This window comes from Thunnus thynnus, chromosome 6 (assembly GCF_963924715.1).
Source record: "Thunnus thynnus chromosome 6, fThuThy2.1, whole genome shotgun sequence".
Lineage (NCBI taxonomy): Eukaryota > Metazoa > Chordata > Actinopteri > Scombriformes > Scombridae > Thunnus > Thunnus thynnus.
Window position 1 is genome coordinate 1,759,915 of NC_089522.1, and position 25,485 is coordinate 1,785,399.

The following is a 25,485-nucleotide window of genomic DNA, read 5'->3' on the forward strand; positions in this document are numbered from 1 at the left end:
TTTCAACTATACATATTTAATTATACATTTAATCAAACATTATACAACATGTGGAAATGATAAACAGTGAGGATTTGTCACAGTGCCACACAAGCTCGGGTTTTTCCAAACTTAAAAGACGGTTCACAATTTTTCAAGTGTCTTAAAACAGTCAGAAGCCCAAATGAACATTGAAACAGGTTTGTCTTGCTGTAATCATCCTCCTGTTCATACTGACCACTAGATCCCTTCATAATGTGAGTGATGGAGCCTCCTGTGTAAAAATGCATTTAAAAGTTTATCTGGAGCTAATATGAAGCTTCAGATAAACTTATAAATACATTGTGGTTGTTGCTCCCTTTACATACATTGAAAGCACATTTGAAGGATCTTTGAACAGCCGGTATGAACAGGAGGAATGATTACAGTGAGGAAAACTTCTTTCACTGTTCATGTGGGCACCTGACTGTTTTAAAGACACTTGAAAAATTGTGAACCTTTCCTTTAAAACTGAAATTGGCATGTTAATAAGGTAATAATAAATTGCTACTATAAGTTGGTTTGGTCAGAATTTCATATAAAAAAATTGAGCACAACAGACAAAGTACAGACAAGAACAGAAGAGGTACAGTATAATACAAAGCGAGGCTCACAATCCGAAGCGGTCACTAAAGTTGGGTGACTTGGGAACAGTGAGAGGTGTCTCACTCTTCTTCAGAGCTACAGGTTTGTAGTGTCTGATGGGCTGAGCCTTGTGAACCTGCAGAGGGAGGTTAAGAAAATCCACATCAGACAGACTGATAGTGTCGCTAGTTACAAGCCTTATTCAGCATCATGATGTTCATTTTGTAGATTATGATCCATTTAGAGTAAGAGAGCAGAGGCTGTTCTGCAGACTGGAGGAGCTGGGAATCTGCTGCCCATCTTACGGTTTGTGGACCCGCTCTGCCTCCTGAGTCACAGCCGCCCTGATCTTAATCTCAATGAGACTTCCTGATTAAATGAACATGTCTAAATATTAGTGAGTACCTGTTCTTGTCGCAGTCTGGTGATCTCCTCCTTTGCCCACTGCTCCTGCTCTCGTCTCTTCTCCTCCTCCATGAGCGCCCTGTGTGCCTCCCTCTCGCTGGCCAGCTGCTTACTCTCCTCCCACTCCCGGGCCCGCCGCTCTGTCGCCAGCTCGAAGGACTCTACGGCTGTGTGAGAATGAACGCCTTCAGACAATGCTGTGACAAACAGTAGTGCACTTCAAACAGCAGGGCCGTGAATTACAACGCTGGAGAAGACGTCAGCCTTAGAGATGAAAGCTGAAGTGTTTGATCGTCTCTGTAGACCGTATGTATGTCGTTATGTTGCTCTATTAGCTGAAAACAGTTCACAACAAATGCACCATTTCCTTTCATTTCAGTAGGATTTGATTTTCTGAAAATTTTCTGAGTCTTGAAGTCAGAAAGTTTTGAGAGATGGACTAACAGTAACAGTGTTGGCCTTTTCATTGACACCAGTGTCGATGGTCTTACCAACTGCAGCCCTGTGCTCCTTCTTGGGCTGGAAAGGCTCTTTGTGTGTGACCAGGTTCGGTCTGGCTTTGAACGTCGCTGCTTCCTCCTGTATTTTCTGCTCCTCTTTCACCTGCAGGGCAAAGAGGTCATGTTTGAATTTCTGAGGTAAAAAAAGACAATTATTGCTTTTCATAGATTGAGTGGCAGACTGTATCGTACCATCAGCTCCTGGCGGCTGGTCTTTGTGGCTCCGCGTTGATCTGTCAGCAGTGTGAAGGGTTTTGGCTTCGTGGGCTCCAGCTTCTTCTTCTCAGGGAGAGCCACGGTGTCGAAGCATGGGAGCTGCTGAGCCTTGAACTCTGGCACCTGGAAAGGTTTTACAGAAAACGGGTATATTAGTTGTGTTAACTAACTATTAACTAGTCATTTATCCCGAGGCGTAAGGACACAGGTTGGGGGAGTGTGACTACCTCTACATTTTGATTCTCCTCCAGCTTCTTCTCTTTCAGCACCCTCCTCTCTCGCTCCCTCTCCTCAAAGGAGAAAGGACAGACCTCCACCACGTGTTTCTGAGGCAGCCGAGGTTGGAAGGGAAGGCCAAAGTGAGGGACTTGGGAGGCCTTGACTGGTGAGGGTTGTTTCACCTGACAAGACAAACACAAATGAAGCAACATTAGGTTCAAGTAGATGGTACGGCTGTGATGGAAGGCTCGAGTTACTTAAAGCTGAAGAAAAAAGTCAGTTGAGCAGCTTTGAATTCAAGACTTACTTCCTCAACCTTCTCTACACGGACTCTGTTCTTGAGGGCGAAAGCTGGAGACTCTGGCACGGTCGGCAGCAGAACCTTCTTCTCTGGTACTCCCTGTTGACAGGAGGAAGTCTTAAAGCTGCATTCACATATGGAAATGACCTTAAAAGTGTCATTCTCTCAATTAAAAAACAAACAACAAAGTGACAGTGTGAACCCTGAACTGTTGGCAGCATGATTTAAACTCACCACGACACCACCCATGATCTTCTTGGGCAGCGGATTGGCCTTGAACTTTTTCCTGTGATTTAAACACAACGTCAGTAAAACAGCTCCTTTGATGTTCTGACAGTAAAGTGTTGGAAACACAACTCAACAAAACATAATACAGGTCTAGTCGTCTTTAGACATTTTAATGCAGAAACCATTTCCAGCCATATTTCTGTATTGTCATATAGATGATATATGATATGATATGATATAGATGGCACATTTATAACATTCAATAAAAAGTAGAGGAGATGATATTGAAATGGAATATCCAAATAATACAAAAGAAAGTAAAGAGCCATACTTCTGAAGTTTGTCCACCTCTTCAGCTTCCAGCTCGTCGCTGCTCTTGGCGGTTTGGGCCCGGCTCCTCTGGCGGGTCATCAGGTGTGGGGAGTGAGGCTGGGTGAGTTTCAGGTGGTCGCCTCTCACTGGGCACGGCCCTGACAAACATTTTATTAGAAAATATGTGATTGAGTTACATGTGACGCTTTAACAAAAAACAAGAAACTATGGCTGTAGTCAACCAGAGACAGACTGAAACCATAAATAATCTTCAACTGATTGATTAGTCACAGGGGTGGGGGGACTAAAAATTGTTGGCTGTTATGGGACAGAGTGAACTCAGCAGCCACACATTTCTCTGTTTAGCATCGTCAGGTTAGGCTAACTCATTGTTGCTAACTTTGGAGCTAACCCCCTTCACTTTTCCAGCAGTTGGCAAAACAACAGACGTGACTTTTCTTGGTCTTGAGAAGCTGCAGCTTTTATTAACTGACACACTGACAACTGACTGCTAACCTTTTCCTCTGCTCCGCTCGCATTCACCATCACTTTTCTGCCGCTCACCCTTTCACACCTGCTACACCAACATATTACTCACTGCCCTATTCCTTAACGGAGCTACGCTACCAGGAGTTTCCCAGGCTACAACACAGGGGTTGACTCACGTGTTGGAACAGTGCTGCACAGAGGCTCCCAAATGCCATTGATTTCCAAATGAATGAATGGATATTTGGTGTTATTTTTGGCATTAAAATATTTTTTTGGCCTGGCGGGGGTTCTCCTTGTTATAATCATAGGAGAAACACTGATTCAGTAAACGTTCAGTGAACGCTCAGTAAACGCTCAGTAAACGCTCAGTAAACGTTGAGTACAGTTAGACCCAGCAGTCTCCATCAGGTTGGGAGAGTTTAAAGTTGTGAAAACAACAGGGGTGTTTTGAATACACCCCCGTTTTCACAGGTAGTTTGTTAGTCTGTCCCTCCCGCCACAGGAAATAATGGATTAATCCTGGAAGGCTGCTGATGTAGCACTTTTCTCCTTATGAAAGTAACAGGGAGATTATTCAACCAATGAGAATTTGGTCAGATAAGAGCATATCGACCAACTAATCGACTTGGAGACTACAGCCCTACAAAAAACAATGAAAAACAAAAACAAACAAAAAACAGATGTTGCATTGAATGTTAAAGACTTAACCCCCCCCCCCAAAAAAACAAAACAAAACAAAAAAACATGACATCTCCTGCACACCTTTCTCCAGATTCTGGCGACTGGGCACATGGTAGCGGTCCGGGGTTCGTTTCTGGAACTGTTGTATTGCCTGAGCCATGGGCACGTAGTCAGCTGCTCCCCGCTGTAGGAGACATAATGTTAATAAATACACAGCAAACACACCCACATTAGATCTTAGACATTTAACCAGTGACACTTTCCAAGGGTTTCTCTAGGTTTCTGGAGGGCTGTGGTTGTAGTGGGGTGGGTTGTTGGGGGGTTGTGGGGGTTTCTCTTCAATTAATCAGTTTTGAATAGAGAATCGATATTGTGAGATTATCAAAGCTGGCCTCTCCTGATCATTAGTGGTCAGAGTTCACGCCGTTCTATGAATGAACTACTTACGCGAGCATGAGGAGCAGAGTCTGCTTCGTCGTGGCCTGCGCTGGTTGAAGAGGCTGCTCTAGCACGAGTGTCTGTGTTGAAGTGGAATTCTTCAGGCACAGTTGTTGACAGGGCCATCTTCTTCTGTGGTGGATCTGAAAGAACAGTGATTCAAACTTCCTTTCAACAAAGACAATTAACCGAAAATCACAATTTTCAGATCTTGTAAAATGGCACCTAATGCTAACCAACACTTTAAAAAAGGAGGTTGTCAGCAAGTGCATTTACTACTGACTGCAGCTCTACATGAAGACAGTAACATCTACTCACTGCCAGCCAGAGCAGCTTTGTAACTGGCTTCATTCCTCTTGCGACGCAGAGCCACTTCCTTCTGGAGGTTCCTGATGCGCTCCAGCTCGTGATCTTCAGAGCTGCCACACATCAAAATAATTATTGGTGAACAAAAGAAGACATCATCCGCTTTTCCATCTTAGCTTCTCATTGAAAGTAAAATATTCTAGTCATTTGGAGCTTTCTGCAAAAGTTTAGCAGGACTTGTTGCTGTAAAGAGCAGGAGAACATCTGGGGAGGATATGACAGGAGGTCATTTCACTTACTTTTTGTGCTTTTTGACTAGTGGTTGTGCTGGTGTGCCCGTTGCCCCTTTACGTTTTGAAACCCTAAAAGTAGATAAATCATCTGCAGGTGAGTATAAAGACAATCCACATAACGTAGAACCACACAAGCATGGACGAAACATCTTACATCACAATACTTTATCCAGCACCAGTAACTCAACGCTGTGTGTTATTTATATATTCAATAGACCAAGAAAAGACACAAAGTCTCATGAAGAGACAGGTAGAGAATAGTTGTTTTGGCCCTGATCAAAGTTTTTTTTGAGATATGTAGCAGACATATTTCTAAGGCAGTGTCACACCAGTATACGAGTAGCCATGACTGGGACTGTACCTGCGTGGTTGAGCAGGGGGTTGACCAGAGGTCCTTGTCTTTGGTCTGGCACCACCATTAGCAGAAGCTCCAGCACCCCAGCATGTGACTATGTTTGAAGATACTGATGTGGATGTGCTGGGACCTGAAATATCAAAAAACAGTCCATATGAGTACACTGTGGCCCAATCCATAACCATCCCATCCTCTCGCCCTGTTCACTCCCCCCTCGCGGAGTGTAAGTGGACTGTGAAACCTTTAACTAGCGAGTCTGCATCAGCACAGGCTTACAATCATCCTAACAGGAAGTGCACATGCAACAGAACGGAGGAAACATACAAATGTAAGAGAAAACTTTACAGTCTAAAACAAAATCTCAGAATGTGTGGTGTGAAAAGTCAGAATATCACTTAGTCCCTAAGTTAGCTTGACTTGTAGCAAACCCACAAACGCCTGTATGCAGCATAACTTACATAAAACTAAATTAAAATTTTCCTTATATCTAATTCTCACAGTTTCGTCCTCTGCAAGCAGCTATCCTCTCGTAAACTGTGAAACAGTATAACAGCCATGCATGCACAGCACCCATCTGTTGCCATGGTGATGGCTGCTTCCTTGTGTCCAGTAAAGTGGCAAGGGTGTCCCGTAATTTGGCTATCCGTTTATACTCTCCCCCTTCATTAGAAGTGCCCCCCACAGCTGTGAGTGCGGAGTGGTAGTGGGTAGGGGCTGGTGTGGGATTGGGCCATTAACCAAGTATTGAGAACTAAAAACTGAATTACAAAACACTAAATCATACACACACACACACACACACACACACACACACACACACACACACACACAGTTGTATGCAAAGGTTTGGGCACCCCTTGACAAACAACACATTATAGAAAGTGATGATGACAGCGTTTCCCTGTCAGTTACTGATCCAGGTCCAGCTTGATCCAAGGCAACCAGGAAGCGCTCCACAACCATGGATGTACTTAGATTACATACACTTTATAAATGAGGGATCTTAAATGATGGGGTTGTGCTTAATATCCACATATCTTAGTCCAAGATCAAAATAAAAACTTGCTGAATTCAAATCGATCCATAGTGAGGGCGCACACTGGACAGGAGAATAGAATAAGGGCATTTTTTGCTGATATTTTCCAACTCATCTTGGCCGTTTATCAACCGATATGATGACATGCCAATATTGTCGTACATCCCTACATGAGGGTGAAATCTGTTCAAATCCAGAGCACAAATTATTAAATTGAGAGCACAAATGACTAAATCAAGGGAATAAATTAGTTATTCTTTTCTCCATGGCCCCTCCCAGGCTGCTTTTCCAAACCCAATATTAATCACCAAAGAGCTCATTGGAATACAGGAAATAACTAAATATCAGTCTGTGATTAGCTAGTGCCTTTAAGTATCCAACAGAAATACAGAGTGCATCTGAACTACTTATAATGCAAAGAAAACTAACCATCCTCCACAGTCTTGACTGGGGGGGGTTTGCTGGCTGCGGGCTCTTCATTGCACTCCACTGGCTTGACTGGTCTCAAAGGGGTGAAAAGGTCTTCTCCAGTGGTCTGTTGCTCTGCATGAAAGAGAGTCAAACAAGCAGATGTGGAATTTATCCTACATGTTGGTTGATTTGGGAGAAAACTCATTATCTGTGAGACCTGAATATACGCCAATACATGAGGGGCACAAACTGGGGCGTTGGCATTTTATCTAGTTAGTTTTTTCCCCTTTGGTCACCATAAACTAACATCTTTAGCTTCGCCAAAGCAGTGTTTACTCATGAACTCATGTACTGTATGAATGTAGTATCTTTGTTATTTTCTCCACCTACGGCTGTATTATGTGTTCAAACAAAATTCATCATGATAAGTTACCATTTTATTGTTCATGTAGTTGTTAACGCTAAACTTAGCAGAGTTAGCCACACACAATAACAAGTCACGTTAGCTTTCAGTTGTTATGAGGATGCTGCAATGAAAACAAAGACATAGCACATGCTTAATGTACTATAACGTTAGCTGAATCCACTAAAATGTAGACTTACCAAACCAGCTGTCGTCGCCGTCGGTGCCCTCCAGTTGTTTGAAGTCCACCACGTAGGACGGAGCATCGTACTCGTAACGGCCAGATGTTTCACTGGGGCTGCCTTCCGCCATGTTCTCAACTCCTAGTAACTAACGATGAAATACAACACAAATGTGTGTGTAAGTTAACTAATATATATACACACACACACGGTATGGTTTCTTTGATAGACAAACCTGACAATAACCTAAAAACAAACGAACTTGGAGAACGCAGCTAACGTTAACATGTGAAATACATTTTGCCAAAAAACAAAAAGAAAAAAGAGAAAGAAAGAAACGACGTAGCATAGCTAACTGTTACTGAACTGTCTTTCGGGCATTACTTTACTCCATGTGCGAGCTGCACGATAAGTTGATGTTTCTGAAGAAACAACAGGCTAAGTTCTCGCTAGCCCGGTTAACGTTTAACCAACAGCCCCTTCATACGCACACAACTGTTTGAATTCATCTATCAGCTTATTCGAGTTAACACAGATTGAATATTGCTACATCGCGTTGCTATCTAGTTTAGCTTACTTTAATATAATAAATCGTGAAGCAAATACAGATCTAACATAGTATTAATTAAATAAGATTAGTAACATCGCTTACCGCGTCCGCCCAGAGCTGTATACATGCAACTGCAGACGTTACGTCTGGTGTTTGAATTTCCTCCTTTTTGAATCGTCCAATGGCTGACGTCCTGTTCGTCAGCTCGCCGCTCATTGGCTCATACCAAGTCAACCTCGTCTTGCATGAACACAAATGTAGAAACAAATATTTATGTGGACATCTGTGCACATGGATTAAGAACTTTAATGTAAAACATTTTATTTTATGAAACTCCCGATATGGGTGTAAATACTTCAAAGGTTGAGTCGAGTCAAGTTATTCAGACAATCGATCATATTAGTCTATAAAGTAACAAAAAAGTGAAATAAAGCATGTTTTGAGAGGAAGTAAATTTGACAAATCCAATTTTACAAAAGGGAAGTAAAATGATGCCCATGTCAAATCGCTTCTGTTTTCTCTTTTGCCCTGAACTCAACCTCCCAGGCAGTTTCCTCCCAGTCTGTGTGATATAGAAACGTTTCTATATGCTCTGTGCAGTTTTGCGGACCGTCACCCTGTGATGGCTGCATCTGCTGCCACGCAACAGATCTGGATGTTGGTGGCCCTCCCGTGTTCACACATCTTGTTTTTTCTATAGTTTACACTTTATAGTTCATTTTTGTTTTCATGGTTCAGTTTGACCTTTCCCCGCGCGCTACATTCACATATACACCAGAAAAATATACACACGACACATAGTTTTTGTTTCAATCATCATGAATTGATTTATCAACAACGGACATGCATTTAATATCACTCTTATTTATACAATCCCAGTGAAGCTGCAAGATAAGGAGGGTTTTGAAACACAGAGATGGGACAAACTTCTTTTAGCAGCAGGATTTGTATGCAACCTGACAGAAATCATCCCTGAAAGGCTCAACCCAGGGCTGAAATTTGCCAATGTCTTTATGTTGGGTAAAACTGGGCAATTTTGGTGTCTGCTGGATGGCTGATTTACGCTTCACTCATTATTTCACGGTGTCTCATTGGCTGAAAGTATGCACAATGGGCGGGCGCAATCGTCGTGGCACCTTGGGGGCGGGACTGTCAGGTCCGACAGGAAAACTAAAGAAAGGCGAGTAACGTTGTCTCAAATAAAACGGTAAAATGATGTTTTAGTGTCTACTCAGAATCTGTCACTGCTTAGTTGCTCTCTATATAAAGGCTTCTGCTAGAATTAAGCAATATATTGGTATCATAATCATGTGTCCAGCTTGACAAGAGGCCAGTTGTCTGGACATATTAATCAAAGTTAGCAAGCTAACAGTTAGCTTCCTTAGATGTAATGGAAACTGCGGCTAGCTAGAAGTTAGCTGACACTCCACTGATTCGGAAACAAACATACGCCAAATATAAAATTACTTAAACTAATGTGACATTCAGTTAGGTAGGAAAGTTATCTGTAACGTAAAGCATTTCACCAGAGGTTGAGTTGACAAACACAGTAGTCCTTAACATTAGAAGTAACAGTTAAAGCTAAAAACAGTGAGTAAGTGAGATTATAACGCAACGTCAACATAAAATTCACCAGCTACGCCTGGTAACTACCGAAAGTATCTTAAACGCTCTATTTGTGCCATTACTTACCACTTTTAAAGCTTTATTTGCCAAAGTAAAAATATAAAAAAGTTAGACGTCTCAGCTTGAAAATAAAGAAATAAAAAATAGATAAATACAATAGAGGGAAATTGGATAAATGATAATAAATAAATCATAAATGACCAAAAACAATAAATAAGAAGATGCCACTGCACAGACGTTATGTGGTGCTTGGCAACGTTTTTTCTATGTGCTTCAAACATTCTTGACCCTTTATTTTTATTTTATTTTTTTTTACAGGTAATTGATTTCAGTGTATCTTTGTAATAAGATCAATCCAAAAAACCTGAAAAACTTATGAATAATTTAACTGAATGAATCATATCGTATGGGAAGGAGGAATTACGATCAAAGTAAGCAACACTGTCTATATTTCTGTATATTGTAACCTACAGTGGGGTTCAAAAATCTCAGACCACTAGTCAATAATATAATACATTTTTAATTACATTTTATTACAACTGATAATATTAGCTTAACAGTTTGAGTGAAAAGTTGAATCCTTGAAAAATTTACATGAAATTCAGAATATCTTAGTATCTGGTATGTCCCCTTTTTGCTTTAATGACAGCATGCTGTCGAGCTGGCATGGACTCCACGAGTTTGTGCAAAACCTGATGACCCTCGTCAGCCTGGCATGATTTGACAATGTTCAAAAGAGCTTCTTGTGATGTCACAGAATGCTTGGCTTTCTCAGTCTTCAGGTGCCCCCACAATGGGGTTGAGGTCCGGGGACTGTGGAGGAAAGTCCATGACAGTCAGGACTCCTTGGTCTTTTTTGGTCTTAAAGTAGTTCTTGTCAAAGCTTTGAGGTGTGTTTGTGTTCATTATCCTGCTGCAGTATAGAGACAGGGCACAATGAAGACCCACCCACCCCGGAGGGAAATCAATTCATTGCTCTCCATTGACTTTGTACTGCATGAAGCTGCCTCCTTCTCACTTCTGTCTGCTAGCAAACAACAGAAAAATGCCTGAAAGCTGCTGTGTGGTTGGATGCACCACCAGCAGGGTAAAGAACCCAAAGTTGAAGGTTTACAAGCTGCCAAACTGAAAAACTGAGCGTTTAAGATGACAGAAATGGATACAGGGCTGTGTGCCCTGCGGTGGGAGAGATAGACCTGAACTGTGCTCAAAAACCTGCGTATATATGTCTGGACATGTTGCTAACAGAACAGCTGTTAAAAGCCCTCCTCCAGTGTGTTTTGACATTTTTAAGATATTTCATATTAGTCATTTCCTGAGAATGTTGATTAGCCACACTGTTCGCCAAATATTTTCTGACAAATAACTCTAAGCTGACATTATCATTATTATAGTAACTAACTGATGAAAAAAACTACTCCATCTGTCTTTGGCTGCAGATTTGTGGTGATGTGTGTTCATGTCGTGACGTGTGTTTGTTGAGCTGTTGTTATCACGTTTCACTGTGATTGGCACAGCTGTGTCAGAGCTATGAGAGCAGTGATGTGATTGGCTGAGAGAGTTTTTATTAATCACCACACCAGCTGATCTATATTCACTCAGCCCTTTGGCACGTTGCGCTGCTGCACATACATGAACCATAGTAGCAGGTGCGCATGGAGACGCCCACACAGTCCGTGTGCTGAGACCTGCCGTGCTGTGCTCAGCATTTATTATTCAAATTTCAACTTAGGGTGCAAAATATTAAACTGAGGGTGCAATACATGCTTTTGCACCCTCGTAGAACCGGGCCTGGCCACTGGATAGATGATCCATCAATAACGAATCCATTGTCTGATCTCAACTATGGATTTCACATGTTTCTTTTGCTGACATCTATATAGCTAATGCTGTAGCAAGCGGACATGTTAGGCTATAATATGGTTACCATTCCAATACATCACCGGTGTTCTAGAATGGCAATCTGGTTGCCATGGTAACGGATTATGTTATTATATGAGAGAGAATGTTAACCGTTAAACAAGAAGTAACACTGGCTAGAGTGGGGCTTTAATTGAATCGTATGTGGTTGTAATAGATGTTTGAACTGTAGAAAGAGCCTGAATAGGAAATGATGGCATGTCTGTGCAGGTTTTGTTTTGATTGTTTTGTTTTGGTTGTTTAAAGTTACCTGTGGAGAAGAAACATAACGTGTGTTAAGAGGGAAGGCTGACATGCTGAAATCTAATGTTTCTATCCAGCTACAGGGATTTATTTAGTGTTTCAGCCCTTCCAGTGGGCGTGGTCTCCACAAAGATGCAAAGCAGAAGGTCCAGCATGTCTCTGAAGTGGTACTTCTCTTTGGTCAGGGTGTAATGAGTTCGGTACAGGTGTCCAACTCCAGACTTGAATATTCCCAGCACCATGTTTGACTGTGGGTTTGATAAACTGGTATCATCTCTGTCCTGTTAGTCTCCTTACATTCACCCTTCTGTTACTGCCATACATCTTAAACTTGGATTCATCAGTAAATAGGACTTTTTCCAGTCATCCACTGTGAAATGCTGCTATTTCTTATCCCACACTAAGCGTTTTGCCTTGTTTGTCCTCCTCAGAAGCGGTTTAGAAACTGCTCCTCATCCTCTGAGACAACACAGCCTTCTTTTGACACTAATGATTGATTAGAGTCTTGCCTTCTTTATTTAGCAACTTCTATATCTGTGATGAAGTTGCTTTTCTATCTCTCAGGGAACAAAGCTTGATGCATTGATCTTCTGGTGGTGTGATGCTCCATGCGCTGCGTCCTTAGAAACCTTTAGTCTAACCGTGATGTGACTCTGAGAAAGCTCCTCTTTGTTCAGAAGAACAACTTGACTTCTGACACTTTCACTTAGTTCTGATGTTTCCCACTATCACAATGCTACTTAGTGAGCAATGATCTGCTGGAAACTGTATAACAGGTGAACACTGGCTGCAGGTTGAGTTGCTCTGGAATAATGCAGAATCTATAATATTTATTCTTCATTTTACATCTCATAACTTCTTGTGTTCTTAAATGTTTCTGAATCCTCAAACTTTTTGATTATTTCCACGTGAAAATATTCGAGATTTTCAATGTGGTCTCAGACTTTTGGACCCTACTTTATATCCTTTAGATATTTCTCCAAATCTTTACAAAACTTGACAGAGTAAATGTGTGAATGATTCTTCTGATATCTAAGTCAGTAAATCTTCCAGTCATATTATTACAGTGATACATTTAGTGAAGGAATTTAAAGTTCATCAATATACAAAACTTAAATGAACTTAAAAGAACTGGACCTGTAACAGATAAATCCCTCTGAAATGGCACATAAATAAATCAATCAATAAATCAATAGACAGGTCTTCTTGAAGTTGAGGTTAAAAATTTAGATTTTGTCTGAGTGTAACATTTTGCATCCATGGATTCCAAGATATTTTCCACTTTCAAACAAAAGATTTCACACTTTGAGTTCTTTCAACACATTTGAGATTTATCATGAAGAAATGATGCCGTGTCATCAGCCAGTGGAGTTCTTGTGATTTCTAAGTTACAAGTTTTAGTTACATCTGACACTCAGAGAGAAGAACTCCAATAAAAAACAAAATAAGACACACGCTTGTCTAACACCACATGAAAAAGAAATCTAGGAGTTGTGATAGATATATTACACAACTATTAATATCCTATTAAAGCATGGAAATAATCGAGATAAAATGTTACCAAGCTTGAAATAAAAAATAATGTCCAGTGGAATCAAAAATGTATAAAAGTCTTAAAAAAACAAGTAAGACTTCAGAATCTATAGAAGAAGTTGAACAGCAGCCTGAAGACTATTTGTGACGGATAAATAGTTTTATTCAACCTCTGATTTTTACACCTTTAGTGTATATCAGTGGAAAACCTTGTAATCAATGTTTAGCATTCAATCAGTAAAACATCTGGTTTGGATAATAAGGTTATTAAACCCTTTTTCATGCTCGCCTGTCTAATAATTCTTTATACACAGGAACAAATGATTGTCGTGATAACTTTCTTTCTCCATAGTAGTGTAAAGTGCTGTGCAGTGTTTTGGTGTCTGATAAACCTTCAGACACACTGATCTCTAACTTCTCTTTTAAAAAAAAAAAGATAAAATTGTTGAAATGTTGTAGCTATAACTAATGAGAGTTTAGGATTGTGTGATTCATGAGCACGTGTTGACAATTTGAAGGAAGGATTTTAAAATCAAGCTGCCAAAACAGCAACAACATGGAGTGTGAAGAGTTGTTGAACATGCAGTTGACTGTGTTTTGATGTGTGTGTCACTGCTCCACTGGGTTCTTCTTCATGGGTGTGTTAACACATCAGAAAGGTTGTTGCTGGGAGGAAACATTCAACCAGAGATTGATGCAAACTATTTCCACATAGATCACACCCGGGTGTTCCTGTTGAGCCTTTCACTTTTCATCATGACAAAACTGTTCATACCACTGTCTAACCTCAGGACTCCTCTAACTAACCCTGACCTCTGATCTGAATCTGATCTAGTCTATTGATAAATGTCTGTTTTCATCTCCTTCAGATGGCTGCGATCAGGAAGAAACTGGTGATAGTTGGTGACGGAGCCTGTGGGAAGACCTGCCTCCTCATAGTGTTCAGCAAGGACCAGTTCCCTGAAGTTTATGTGCCCACAGTCTTTGAAAACTATGTAGCAGATATTGAGGTGGATAGTAAACAGGTAAGTTTCTTCATATCTACAGCAGTGTGTGTAGTCTGAGGCTCTCCCTGGTAATAACATCATCTGTATGGTATGTGGATCAGTTATCAGCTGATTATAGACTCTGGTATTAAAGAAATAGTTTGACATTTGAAGGACTGATACTGACTGATGTCTGCGCTCGTCATTCTCTCTAAACCTCACACAATATTTTGATGCCGGGAATAAAATGTTTTGATTAGTTTCCAGAGAGATATTTAATTTCTGTAGTGACTGTGCTGTTGTAAACATCACCGTCACTGCTCCAGAAACATTTAGTTATATTTAAAATATAAATCATTTCAAATCCTGCTCTGAATTGTGTTGCCCGGCAACCAGGTGATGACAAGACTGTAAGAACTCTATTGTTCACCAAGAAATAGTTCAACCACGCAACTCCTCATTAGAATCACAAACGTTTACATTTTTACAACGATTTTACATTTCAGTTTCTGTATGAGATACAACATGTTAACGACTGGGCTGTAGAGCTGTTAATGAGTTGAAAGTTTATTTACAACTTGAGAGAATCTACAGCAGAAAGAAACTCAGCATCTTCTAACATCTGCATTTAAAACAGATGATCTTAATATACTCAAAATGTACAGAAAAGGGACAGTTATACTTTTGATAACTAGCTTAAAGTACATATGGACTGAAGTTTCCAACAGAATCACACTGCACAGTAAACTGGTAAATTGTGGAGAAATGTAAAGACATATATAACATAAACCATTCTATTATGTCAGAGTTTGTCCTTAATTGTTTGTGGAAATCAGAAAATGTAAATTAAAAAAAGAAGATCTAAAGGATTTGACTCAAATCCAAACTGTCTGGAGTCTGTTTATGAGGAAGTCAGTTGCAGAGTGTGATACTCAATCCCAGAGAGCTACTTCAATCAGTTTCATGGGGGAGGTTGTATTGTAACATGCTAGTGTTTAACTGTTATGATTGTTACTGTTAAGTTCAGACATGAGGTCTGTTGAGTTACAGTACTGATATTTCCAGACTGTCAGTGAACATGTTGAAGCCTGTCTGTCATGTGAGCTACCTGTAACAGTGATCAGTGGGAGATAACACAGCTGTAATAGGCTGACAGTTAAGGGGCTTGTTCTTGTCTCCTTTCAGTTTTTGGCACTCAGCGGTTAGTCTGATGTTACGAGAGGCTAAGTGAGAGGCTAGTGCAGGGTTTTTAGTTGTTTTGGCGTTGGCTACGGCTCACAGTAGCCTGTGTTATTATGCGCAATAAAGTTGCAGTGAAAACCTGCCAACGTCTCATCATCTGCTTATCGAGGGAGCTGAAATAAACAAGCAGCATTCTGACGGAGGTGTTGTTATTTTCAAGGTGTGCAAGAACTGAGTGGAGGACAGTGGAGATGGCATCTTCTGTGGATCTGTTGATTCTGTATGCAAACTGGTACCAGGCTGTCTGGGATGTTGTCTTTGATGTGCCACAGGGCGCTGGTCGTTCAGACTAGATCTTGACTAGACTTGATCTGGGATGTTAGGATGGAGCCAGGTCTCTGTAAAGATGTGAACACAACACTCTCTGATTTCCCTTTGCTGAGTTAGCCTCAGTCTGCGACCGGACATTAGACAGAAGTACGCTGGGTCCAGGCTAGGTTAGCTTAGCTCTGATCCACGCTCTCTTCCCTCTCTTCTGCACTTCCTTTTCCAACGTTGATGACTGTATTTCTGTCATAAATAACACATGCTTTATTAATAAAGGCGAAAAAATAGCAAATTAAAACAAAAATGTAGCAAAGTTTTAGGGAGCTACTGGCCGCAGCATCTGCATGTGCCGCCGTTGTGACTGTGACTTTAAAGGTTAGTGGAGATTCAGAAACAGCGTGCTCTTTTACTTCTCTCACAGCTTGAGAAATATTTGTGAAGTGTGTCGTAACCTGCTTGTGTTTGTAGGTGGAGCTGGCTCTGTGGGACACAGCAGGTCAGGAGGACTACGATCGACTGCGTCCTCTGTCTTATCCAGACACTGATGTCATCCTCATGTGTTTCTCCATTGACAGTCCCGACAGTTTAGGTGAGATTTTCCTCTTTTCTCTCTATTGTTGTTTCACACACACACACACACACACTGTTTGCATCTGCTGCAGGTCCTACATGTTTACCTTGTGTCTCATGTAGAGAATATCCCTGAGAAGTGGACTCCTGAGGTCAAGCACTTCTGTCCCAACGTGCCCATCATTCTTGTGGGAAACAAGAAAGACCTGAGGAACGACGAGCACACACGCCGAGAGCTGGCGAAGATGAAGCAGGTCAGTGAGGCCGGCTCTCTGATGCAGATGCTTTCAGGAGTCTTTAAGGGTTAATATACGGTCACTCAGAACTGGTTCTTATGTGTTATCGACCACATCAGAAATCAAATGTGTTTATAGTTGTTCCGAATGGCCACTGTCTGTCCAGCCATCACAGACAGGGGAGGGGGATAACTCAGTCTCTCCTGAAAGGCAGTCATAGTGTTGCACTCATGTTCGCATGAAACGTGACAGAAGTAGTTGTATCATGAGTGAAAAAGGAGAGCTAGAGAGAGAGAGACATAAACCTCACCTCTGCACAGCTGAACACTCCCCCTGTATCTGCCGTCAGAGAGGTGCAGGAGGGCGTTTAGTGTACAGCCTGTGAAGTTTTATATGCACAGAATGATGTGCTGATGTGGAGCTACGGGAATATGATCAAAGCCAGGATAAATACAGCGTAGCGGGCATGTAAACATTCTCAGTGCCTGCAAGGTGTGCAAGTCCGTCCACAGATGGAGTCATGTAGTAGTAGACGGTAAAACAAAACATACAACAGTAGATGATTTTTTGATCTACACCATTAATGCCAGTGAAGCAGAGGATGTCTCAAGCTAGTCTACAGCAGTGAGGTCAGATCATTCCTGGGGGGTTTTATGGATGGGTATTGTTTTTCATATTTAAAACCTCATAACTTTGTGATCCTTTACTTCATAAATGTCTGCTTTTAAAAACGCATTTAAAACCCTGAAACTAATGAGGAGAATTACTGAGCTACAAAGTAAACAAGCAGCAAAGAGCTGTTTTAGTTATTATGGCATATGACAGCAAGTGTGTGTGTTACTACTTACTCCATCTGTGGACGGACTTGCACACCTATAAAAAGATATGATAAGCTCCTAAAATGCAACACATCATTAAAGATTAAACCAGTGGTTCCAACCTTTTTGGCTGTAGTTGTGTCTCATGTTTCAGATGTTCAGAAGGTGATATCCCCTCTAAACCTCTAGTCTAAGTATATATGAAGTAGTTGAAACTAGCTCCACCTCCAGAATCTACACCACTGATGCTTCAGTGCTAATAATCTAATGATGTCCTACAGTATAGAATTTTATGAACTTAAATTTTTAACATCAAATTTAAAACTTTTTAAGGCTTTTAAAGGAACTGCAGGAACCCTGAATTTGTTGTTTGGAGCCGCTTGTTGTACACACAACACAATAACAGACAAACAACCAAATCAATAATATGATATACAGCACACAAAAGGAATAAAAAGCACCAGGGAGCTGTATGTGGAATAAAAAATCCATGAATAAGATAAATAAGCTTGATAAAAACATCTATCAACAATGACAATGCTAAAACCTACGGAGCATTTAGTAGTGGACTTGCAGTGGGAATAAAGGACAAGGAATACTGGTTGGTAAAACATGATGACGCCCTGATGGAAACAGAGAAAATTAACTTGCAAGAACCCAGAAGAAGCCAAAATACTTTCTGGAGGATTTGGTGGTCGCAAAAAGAATTCAATTCTCTTTGTTCTGTTAATCTGAAGTAAAAGTACAACAACACATTAATGTCAAAATATACAATTATAAGTAAAAGTCCATTCAAAATCCCTCACAAGTAAAAGTACAACATTATGAGAAAATGCACTGAAAGTATCAAAAGTAAAAGTTCTCATTCTGCAGGAAAAGACATATCAGTGATATAGGCAGAAATCACGCAGCGTCGATGGTCACAGAGAAAATCAGATGGGCCAAGCCCAACCAAGACCAATCACACTTAATAGCTTCTGAAACACATATGTTAACCAAAATAGGCCGTTACAACTATACTTGCCTGAATGCACCACAGTTTAATCATACAAGCCTTATACATCATCAGAGGCAACATTACAGGACCAAGATGAACATCATTAATCAAGCATATGGACAAAGGTACAATGGCAACAACAAGCTCAGTAATGTTTAAAATGACACCTGACCATAGCCTGGCATGGCGGCCACATAAACCACACACACACACACACACACACACACACACACACACACACATACACACCCGTACACACACACAGAGACACAGTAACATCGATGTACAATTGGATTTTATGCTGATGTTAATAAACAATCATATTGAAATAGGCAATAAGCTACTACAATCTGAAATTGTAAATTAGCTTACTTTTGATGATTACAGCAGGAGACGACGGGGCTTGGTGTTGAACATTGAAATTATTTCATTATAGTCCAACACTTCAGTCAGCTCTCTGAGAGCAGGGACAAAGAGTTCAGTCTGTATGTCATCATTGATGCTTTGATGCCAGTTTTTATCTGACTGACAGCTTTACAACCCAGCCATGAGAGAGAGGAGGAGACTACCATAGACTGTAAAAGAATATGGACATAGTCACCATGATGTCACCCGTTGGTTTCTGAAGAGCAGTTTTGAAGCTCAAAGTGGGCGGCTCCGGCCGTCGCCATCTTGGCCGTTCCTGACTCTGCCTGTCTCCAGGCTAATCCAAAATGGGCAAAGAGGTGGAGCTGAGGCGGGCCGAATGAAGCCTGGCTGCTGAAATAAGCTACCTAGGAGCTAGCAATCTGTCACTCAAAGTAGCCACAACCTTAATCATGCATAATTTACGGCCTAATAAAATTTAAATGGGTGAGTTATTAAAAATTCACCCCTGTACAGTTGTCATGAAAGAGGAAATTAGCTATAGAGCCCAAAACCATTTTTTAAAAAAAACGTACGAGGCTGTAAACATGTTTATTTCTGCTGTAAAGTTGGGCAGTTTAACATGGGGGTCTATGTGGATTGACTTGCTTTTGGAGCCTCAAGTGGCCATTCAAGGAATTGCAGGTTGCTGCTTGGGGACGACATCTCTCTTCGTTTGATAATGTTGAAAGTTAGGCTTTATATTGGCTTTCCTGACTCATTTTAAAAAAGACGAGAAAAAGAGAGAGAGGGGCGAGCACCAGGTGATTTACTATGAAGACAGACCGTTTAATATGAATAAACTGTGAACAAACAAGCGAACAGCGAGCCTCTCAGCTCTGTGTCTGAGTGCAGCGGGGACTGTTTGATACAAACACCATCACATCACAGTGGGGTGGGGCTTCTGGGCTCTGACTCGACTTCACACTTGGTGGGTGTACTGCTGAGGACCAAAGGAAGCACAGTGATGAGTGTGAAGTTGTTTGCACATGTGACACATTTAATAAACTTTGAATAAGCAAGCAAACAGCAAGCTGCTCAGCTCTGTGTCTGAGTGCAGTTGGGACTGTTTGATACAAACACCATCACATCACTGCAGGGTGGGGCTTTTGGGCTCTGACTCGCTGAGCGGGACAAAGGCACGCGTCTCGCTCAATGAAGCTGCCCGAGAGAGAGGAACGAGCACACACAGCAGAAATAAACAGAGGCGTAGACAGTAAAACTAGCCAATCAGAGCAAAGACACATTTGACTGGCAGCAGAATCAACCAATGGAAGGCCATTAACTGCTTCTACGGTTCAACCTCAGTTTAGTCTCACTGGTGAAGTTTCTGTCTGCATTAAAACCATTTGATTTATTAAACCCTTATTGTTTTAATTGACATGTTTGTCAGTTGATACATATATATGTATATATATATATATATATACAATGTATCAATATGGTTCTCAAGAAATAATAAGCAATCTGCCCGTTCCGAACATGCATGTTTTGAACGGGCACTGCACTAGTTTATCAAAAGACAACTGATCACAAAAGTGAACGATGAGTCATTTGTCGTAATGTTTTACAAAAGCATGAATAAGACAATACAAAACAAACAACTAGACCTCCACATCAAGCACTGGACCACCGATGGGACGGCAACATATGTTTACTCCCGCTACTATGGTTTTCAGTTCCTGGGTCACTCCACAGAGGATTTACTGGATACATTCAAGGTAAGCCAACAGAGCCTCTTATCAGATCACAACAATTATACTCGATATTTACTTTAAATTCACTCAATATTGAAGTTCTGGTGGCCACGAAGGTCCGTTACCAGCAATCACTTTTTGGTGATTTGCAGGTGAAGGAGATGGTTTCAAACTAAATTTTAAAGAGTGTGTTTTTTTTAATAGTACACACGTCTCAGCAGCAATTACGTGACTGTAATTGATCTTGTAGGTTCTATAGTACTATACTAGGCATGAACATAAAATTTAATTAGAAAAGTTTCAACAACACTGAACATTTTAACCATCATGAGGTAGGATTTTCTGCTGGACCATTGCATTACACTGCATTAATTTTTGTTAGATGAACCTAATAAATTGGCAACTGAATGTACGGTATGTAACATACATAGATGTTCATAAAAATGTGTTTGTGTTTACCATTGTCTGTTGACCTACAAGTCACCAAAACCATACATGCTGTCCTCTTCATTATAAATTATTCTATTATCACACCAGTAATCGTCATCTTAATAAGCTTTGGCTTTAAAGCTTATCTCATAATGTTCATCCCATGTCTTACACATACATGGGCTACATAATCTGCCATTAACTTGTTGTTTTGTTTTTATTTATTTTCTGCCCTGTACAGCGGTACAAAAGAGCTCAGCCTCAGTAAGATGTTGACGGTGTCAATGGATGGACCACGTGTAAATTGGAAGTTTGTGCAGCTTTCTACTTTTGTCAGGGAACATCAAGGAGTCAAAGCAGAGCAGACGAGTTTAGTCAGCTGCAGTTCTTGAAAGACAGTGGGATTGGTCTCTCAAACATCTGCAAGAACATACTGGATAAGTGTCCACTGAAGTACCTTTTGGTCCAAAACATGACATGTCTGGACCCAGCTAGAATATACTCTGAGCCAGATGTGTGCTCGCAGAGAATGAAGGACCTCATCCAGAGGTTTGTGCAGGATAAACAGTTGCCAAGTCCAACACAGGAATAAGAAATGAGTTGACATTAAAAAAAAGTATATTTTAATTCTCATAAGCTCTATTGTTTTAGCCTTATTAACAATAGTCCATGTCCAAATGCTGGTAATTTATCATGCCGCATTGAAGTTTAAGTACTTTTGAGTTTATTCTGTGCATACTGTTTCCAGAAAACTTTCTGCACTTAATATTTTTTAATGGTGTTAGTATTTTGCACGAGAATAAGGTCCAATGTGTAAGCAAGAGCTAATATATATTTTCCATTTTTAAATACAGGTGATGTGTTTGCATAGCAGTTCATGACATTCCTCTTCAACACTCTTCGACATGTTTTTGCACTGGCACATGAGCACCTCATCCTTTGTGAAGAAGCTGCTGTTCCTCTTCCATGGCCACAGTTGAACGGGGGTTCTCAGTCAACTAAGAAGTGGTTGTCGCCCAAAGACTTATCTGTGACCACGTGAGAGTGTATAATGCATCGACCCAGGTACAACTTACGAAAGAGTTGCTAAACTACTGTGCAACTGCGTGGACCAGGTACAGAATGCACCTGGATGAGGAAAAAAGGAAAAAGACAAAGGATGAGCGGGTCTTTAAAAGCAAAAATGGCTGAAGATGAACTTGAGGATTTATGGAAGAAAAGAAAAACTATGCACAGTCTATGTGAGAGACCCTTGAAAAAGATGCAGACAGTTTTGCAGAAAGCTGAGAGTACTGCAGGGACTAAGATGGCAGAACTGATTACAAATTCCAACACTTTGAGAAAATGTTGCAAGGAGAAGAGAGAGGAGTTAGGAAACTTGGATAGAGAAATTGAGGAAAAAGGCTACGAGACATGTAAAGTGAAATTGTATCTTCTCAAATCCAAGGATGTAATCAGCCAGGGGTAAAGAATGTCTCCCGTAGTGTTGCAACACTCAGTAGAATGACAGGAAATAGATTATTAAAATAACCCCCCAACTCTAGTTTCTCCAGTATGCGGATTTGATGTTTTTCTCTGTTACATATGTGTCACTGTATAGTGTATTGAATTCTTTTGGGTTTTTGGACTGTTGGTCAAAGTAGTTTGAAGACACAACTTTGGGTTCCAGAAACCTTTTGGGAATTTGTCTTATTGTTTGACATTTCATGAACAATCAATAAATCAGTGAGTTTCAGCTGTGGTCCTCTGTACTGAGATGTGACATCTGGTTTTGATTTCTGATTATTTTATTTGAATAAAAAAATGGTTACACATGTTACACCTGTGTGCGTGGGATTAATAAAGTTGTTTGTGTTGTATTCAGTAACGGATCTGATAACTTCTTCCACTACTGCCACTTTTGCATTGGATTCAGCACTTGGTGTATTTCCATAAGAATATTATATCAGTTTCTCAATATCAATATCTGCTGATTTTGATTAGTTGATCTGATTATCCTTAATGACTTGTTTTTTTTCCAAACAGGAACCAGTAAAGTCCGACGAGGGGAGGGACATGGCTAACCGCATCAATGCCTTTGGTTACTTGGAGTGCTCAGCGAAGACGAAGGACGGTGTGAGGGAGGTGTTTGAGATGGCCACCAGGGCAGCGCTGCAGGCCAAGAGACGAGGAAAGAAGGGTGGCTGCCTTCTGCTATAGAGCGTCAAGTCACACAGGATTGGGAGGGAAGAGGGAACCAAACCAGGCCAAGAAAAGCATCCCTCCTCTATGTCTGTTTTGTCACCAGGGTGGGCCAAATTAAACAGGGCTTGTAAAGATGAGAGAGAAAAGTGAAACCAGGCCAAAGGAGAAAAGAGGAAGGTCAAATGCAATGGAAAAAGGGAGTGTATACATTTAAGGTTATAGCTTTTAGCTTTCAAATGAAAATACTGTAATCTCTGGTGAGGATTTATAACACCCAAACTTAAGAGAACATGATCTCTCATTCATATTTCTCAAAGTGTGGCAGTTTATGTAAGTAATATCTCCATTACTCTGAATGGTTTGTCATTGACACCAACTCCAAAAGAGTTCAGGAGTGTCACTGTACCCACAGATGTATGCCTGACCTCCATGGCTCGCAGTGTGATTGTGCTTGTCCTTCCTTTTGAAAAGCTATAGTATTTGATACAACTTCAATTAATTTAAAAAGCAAAAAGTTAGATTATTGGCATTTGAGCATAAATATATAATAACTGTAAGGAGACCAACTTATTTGAGTGTTTTATACGAGCTTGTTAATGAATGCAACACTTAAAGAATTGAGTTCAATCAGCTTAACTGTATGTGATTGAATTGATGTGGACTGTCAGACACACTGTATGCAGTTGGTTATTAAATGGTATAATCCTCTAGTCAGTTACCGTAAATCCTCAAATAGTGGTCAAAGCCTTAATTTACCGAAACTAGAGAGAGGACCAGGCCTTAATGTCAAACAGGGTTATATTAGAGTCAAGACTTCTTTCTGATTTCCCTGTGTTTATAAGTCCAGACGGGTGACAAATTAAAGGAAAAACCAACATAAAGTGTCTCAGTAAGGTGTTGGACCAACACGTGCCACCAGAACAGCCTCAGTAAGCCTCAGCATTGATTCCACAAGTCTCTGAAGTCTTCTGGAGGGACGAACATGATAGATACCACTCCCATCAGAATAGAAATGTTTCATCATAGGATAAAGGTGATCACTCACAACATATTTGTATTGATTAGCAGTGACCTTTCCCTCTTAAGAGGACAAGTGGACCCAAACCATGCCAGTAAAATGCCCCCCAGAGTATAACAGAGCCACCAGATCCCCTTACTGTAGGGGTCAAGCACTCAGACCTGGACTGGTTTTTCATTTGATTTGTCACCCGTCTGTATATTTCATCATGTTTAGTAGTAGAGGCCTCCCTGTTTTCTGATCTGCTCCTGTTTTAATTGTTGATGAACTCAGCACCTCCACCTGTAGTCTTGATATGTTCAATCTAATTATGTACATTTCCACAGCACTCATTCCATCATTGCAATAACAGAATCATGTCAAACTCACCACTCTGCTGCTCGGTGAGTTTCTCTATTTTAACACAAACACTGTCTTTTGTTTTTAATTATTTCAGTTCAGATTTTAATTATTTTACCCACAACACTTCTTGGCTTTTAATTTGAAACATCTGCAGGAAGTATTGAGTTTCAGTGACGGTAGTGGAAGCAATGGGAAATAATTAGTGAATGAAAACAGTATTTTTGTGAGAAGGTAAGCTCAGGAGCAATGTGGTGAGTTCAGCTAGGTTTCCATCCAAATATAGATCCAATTTTAACCAATGTTTCCAGAAAATTGGCAAAAGAAGATACAAATTAATGCAGTTTTCCATCCATTACTGTCACATGACCAAATGGCCGACTGATGTACTGATGGAATTACTGTTGTGAAAATGTGCATTATACTGAATTTACCTTGTGAGACGTTATTAGACCCAGCCTTTATTTGCCGTTTCCAATATGAGACTCACATGATTTAAATACCAGCTTTTATTTGAGAATTTATGGTACATGCCATGGTGTTATTGGGAGTGCATTTTACCATGTTTCCATTCTGCCAGTTCACTCATTGTTGACAGCTTTTCTTTTCTCGCTTCATATACTGTTTTATGTTATTTTTTAACTCCATGTGATATTCTACTGGCTTACGTTGTATTATTTGCACACATGTTAAAACAAAAGTTCAGCATGACTTAAACACTTTGAAAAAAATGTCAAATTATAAAATGCAAGATACGAGCATCTCCTAAAGGATTGGTTATTTGTAAGAGGAATATTCTTTTGTATACAAATGTATCCTCCAGTTATCTTTTTTAATATATTCTAAAGGAAATAAATTGTGAGAGACAATGACCAAATCCTGCCACTGGTGTCACTGTTCACATGCTTAACACCATTTCAGTTATTATTACAGATCATGCATTTGTTCACCACCAACAGGTAGCTCACTGAATACAGATTGATGCTGCAGAAGCAGAGTAGGGGTTTCTGGTGTACGGAGAAGGAAAAACGTCTAACGAGCTCAAAA

General features: G+C 40.5%; 2 protein-coding genes across 3 annotated transcripts; one reads left to right on the forward strand and one right to left on the reverse strand.

Annotated features, from left to right (window-relative positions):
- On the reverse strand, positions 1 to 9,703 carry tpx2 (TPX2 microtubule nucleation factor). Its single transcript, XM_067591217.1, has 17 exons — positions 9,621 to 9,703; positions 8,031 to 8,168; positions 7,397 to 7,526; positions 6,812 to 6,925; positions 5,353 to 5,476; positions 4,998 to 5,060; positions 4,711 to 4,811; positions 4,402 to 4,535; positions 4,036 to 4,138; positions 2,804 to 2,942; positions 2,479 to 2,530; positions 2,251 to 2,343; positions 1,952 to 2,125; positions 1,701 to 1,847; positions 1,500 to 1,611; positions 1,009 to 1,175; positions 1 to 739 (listed from the first exon to the last, which is right to left on the reverse strand). Exons 2-17 carry the CDS (start codon positions 8,142 to 8,144, stop codon positions 629 to 631), a joined length of 1,878 nt encoding a protein of 625 aa, XP_067447318.1. The 5' UTR covers positions 8,145 to 8,168; positions 9,621 to 9,703; the 3' UTR covers positions 1 to 628.
- On the forward strand, positions 9,030 to 25,315 carry rhoaa (ras homolog gene family, member Aa). 2 transcript variants are annotated; one of them, XM_067591220.1, is made up of 5 exons: positions 9,030 to 9,135; positions 14,120 to 14,275; positions 16,214 to 16,334; positions 16,439 to 16,569; positions 22,923 to 25,315. In XM_067591220.1, exons 2-5 carry the CDS (start codon positions 14,120 to 14,122, stop codon positions 23,094 to 23,096), a joined length of 582 nt encoding a protein of 193 aa, XP_067447321.1. In that variant the 5' UTR covers positions 9,030 to 9,135; the 3' UTR covers positions 23,097 to 25,315. The 2 variants fall into 2 exon arrangements, with proteins under 2 accessions (XP_067447321.1, XP_067447322.1); XM_067591221.1 differs by having other exon boundaries at positions 9,031 to 9,108.
- The last annotated feature ends 170 nt before the right edge of the window (positions 25,316 to 25,485 follow it).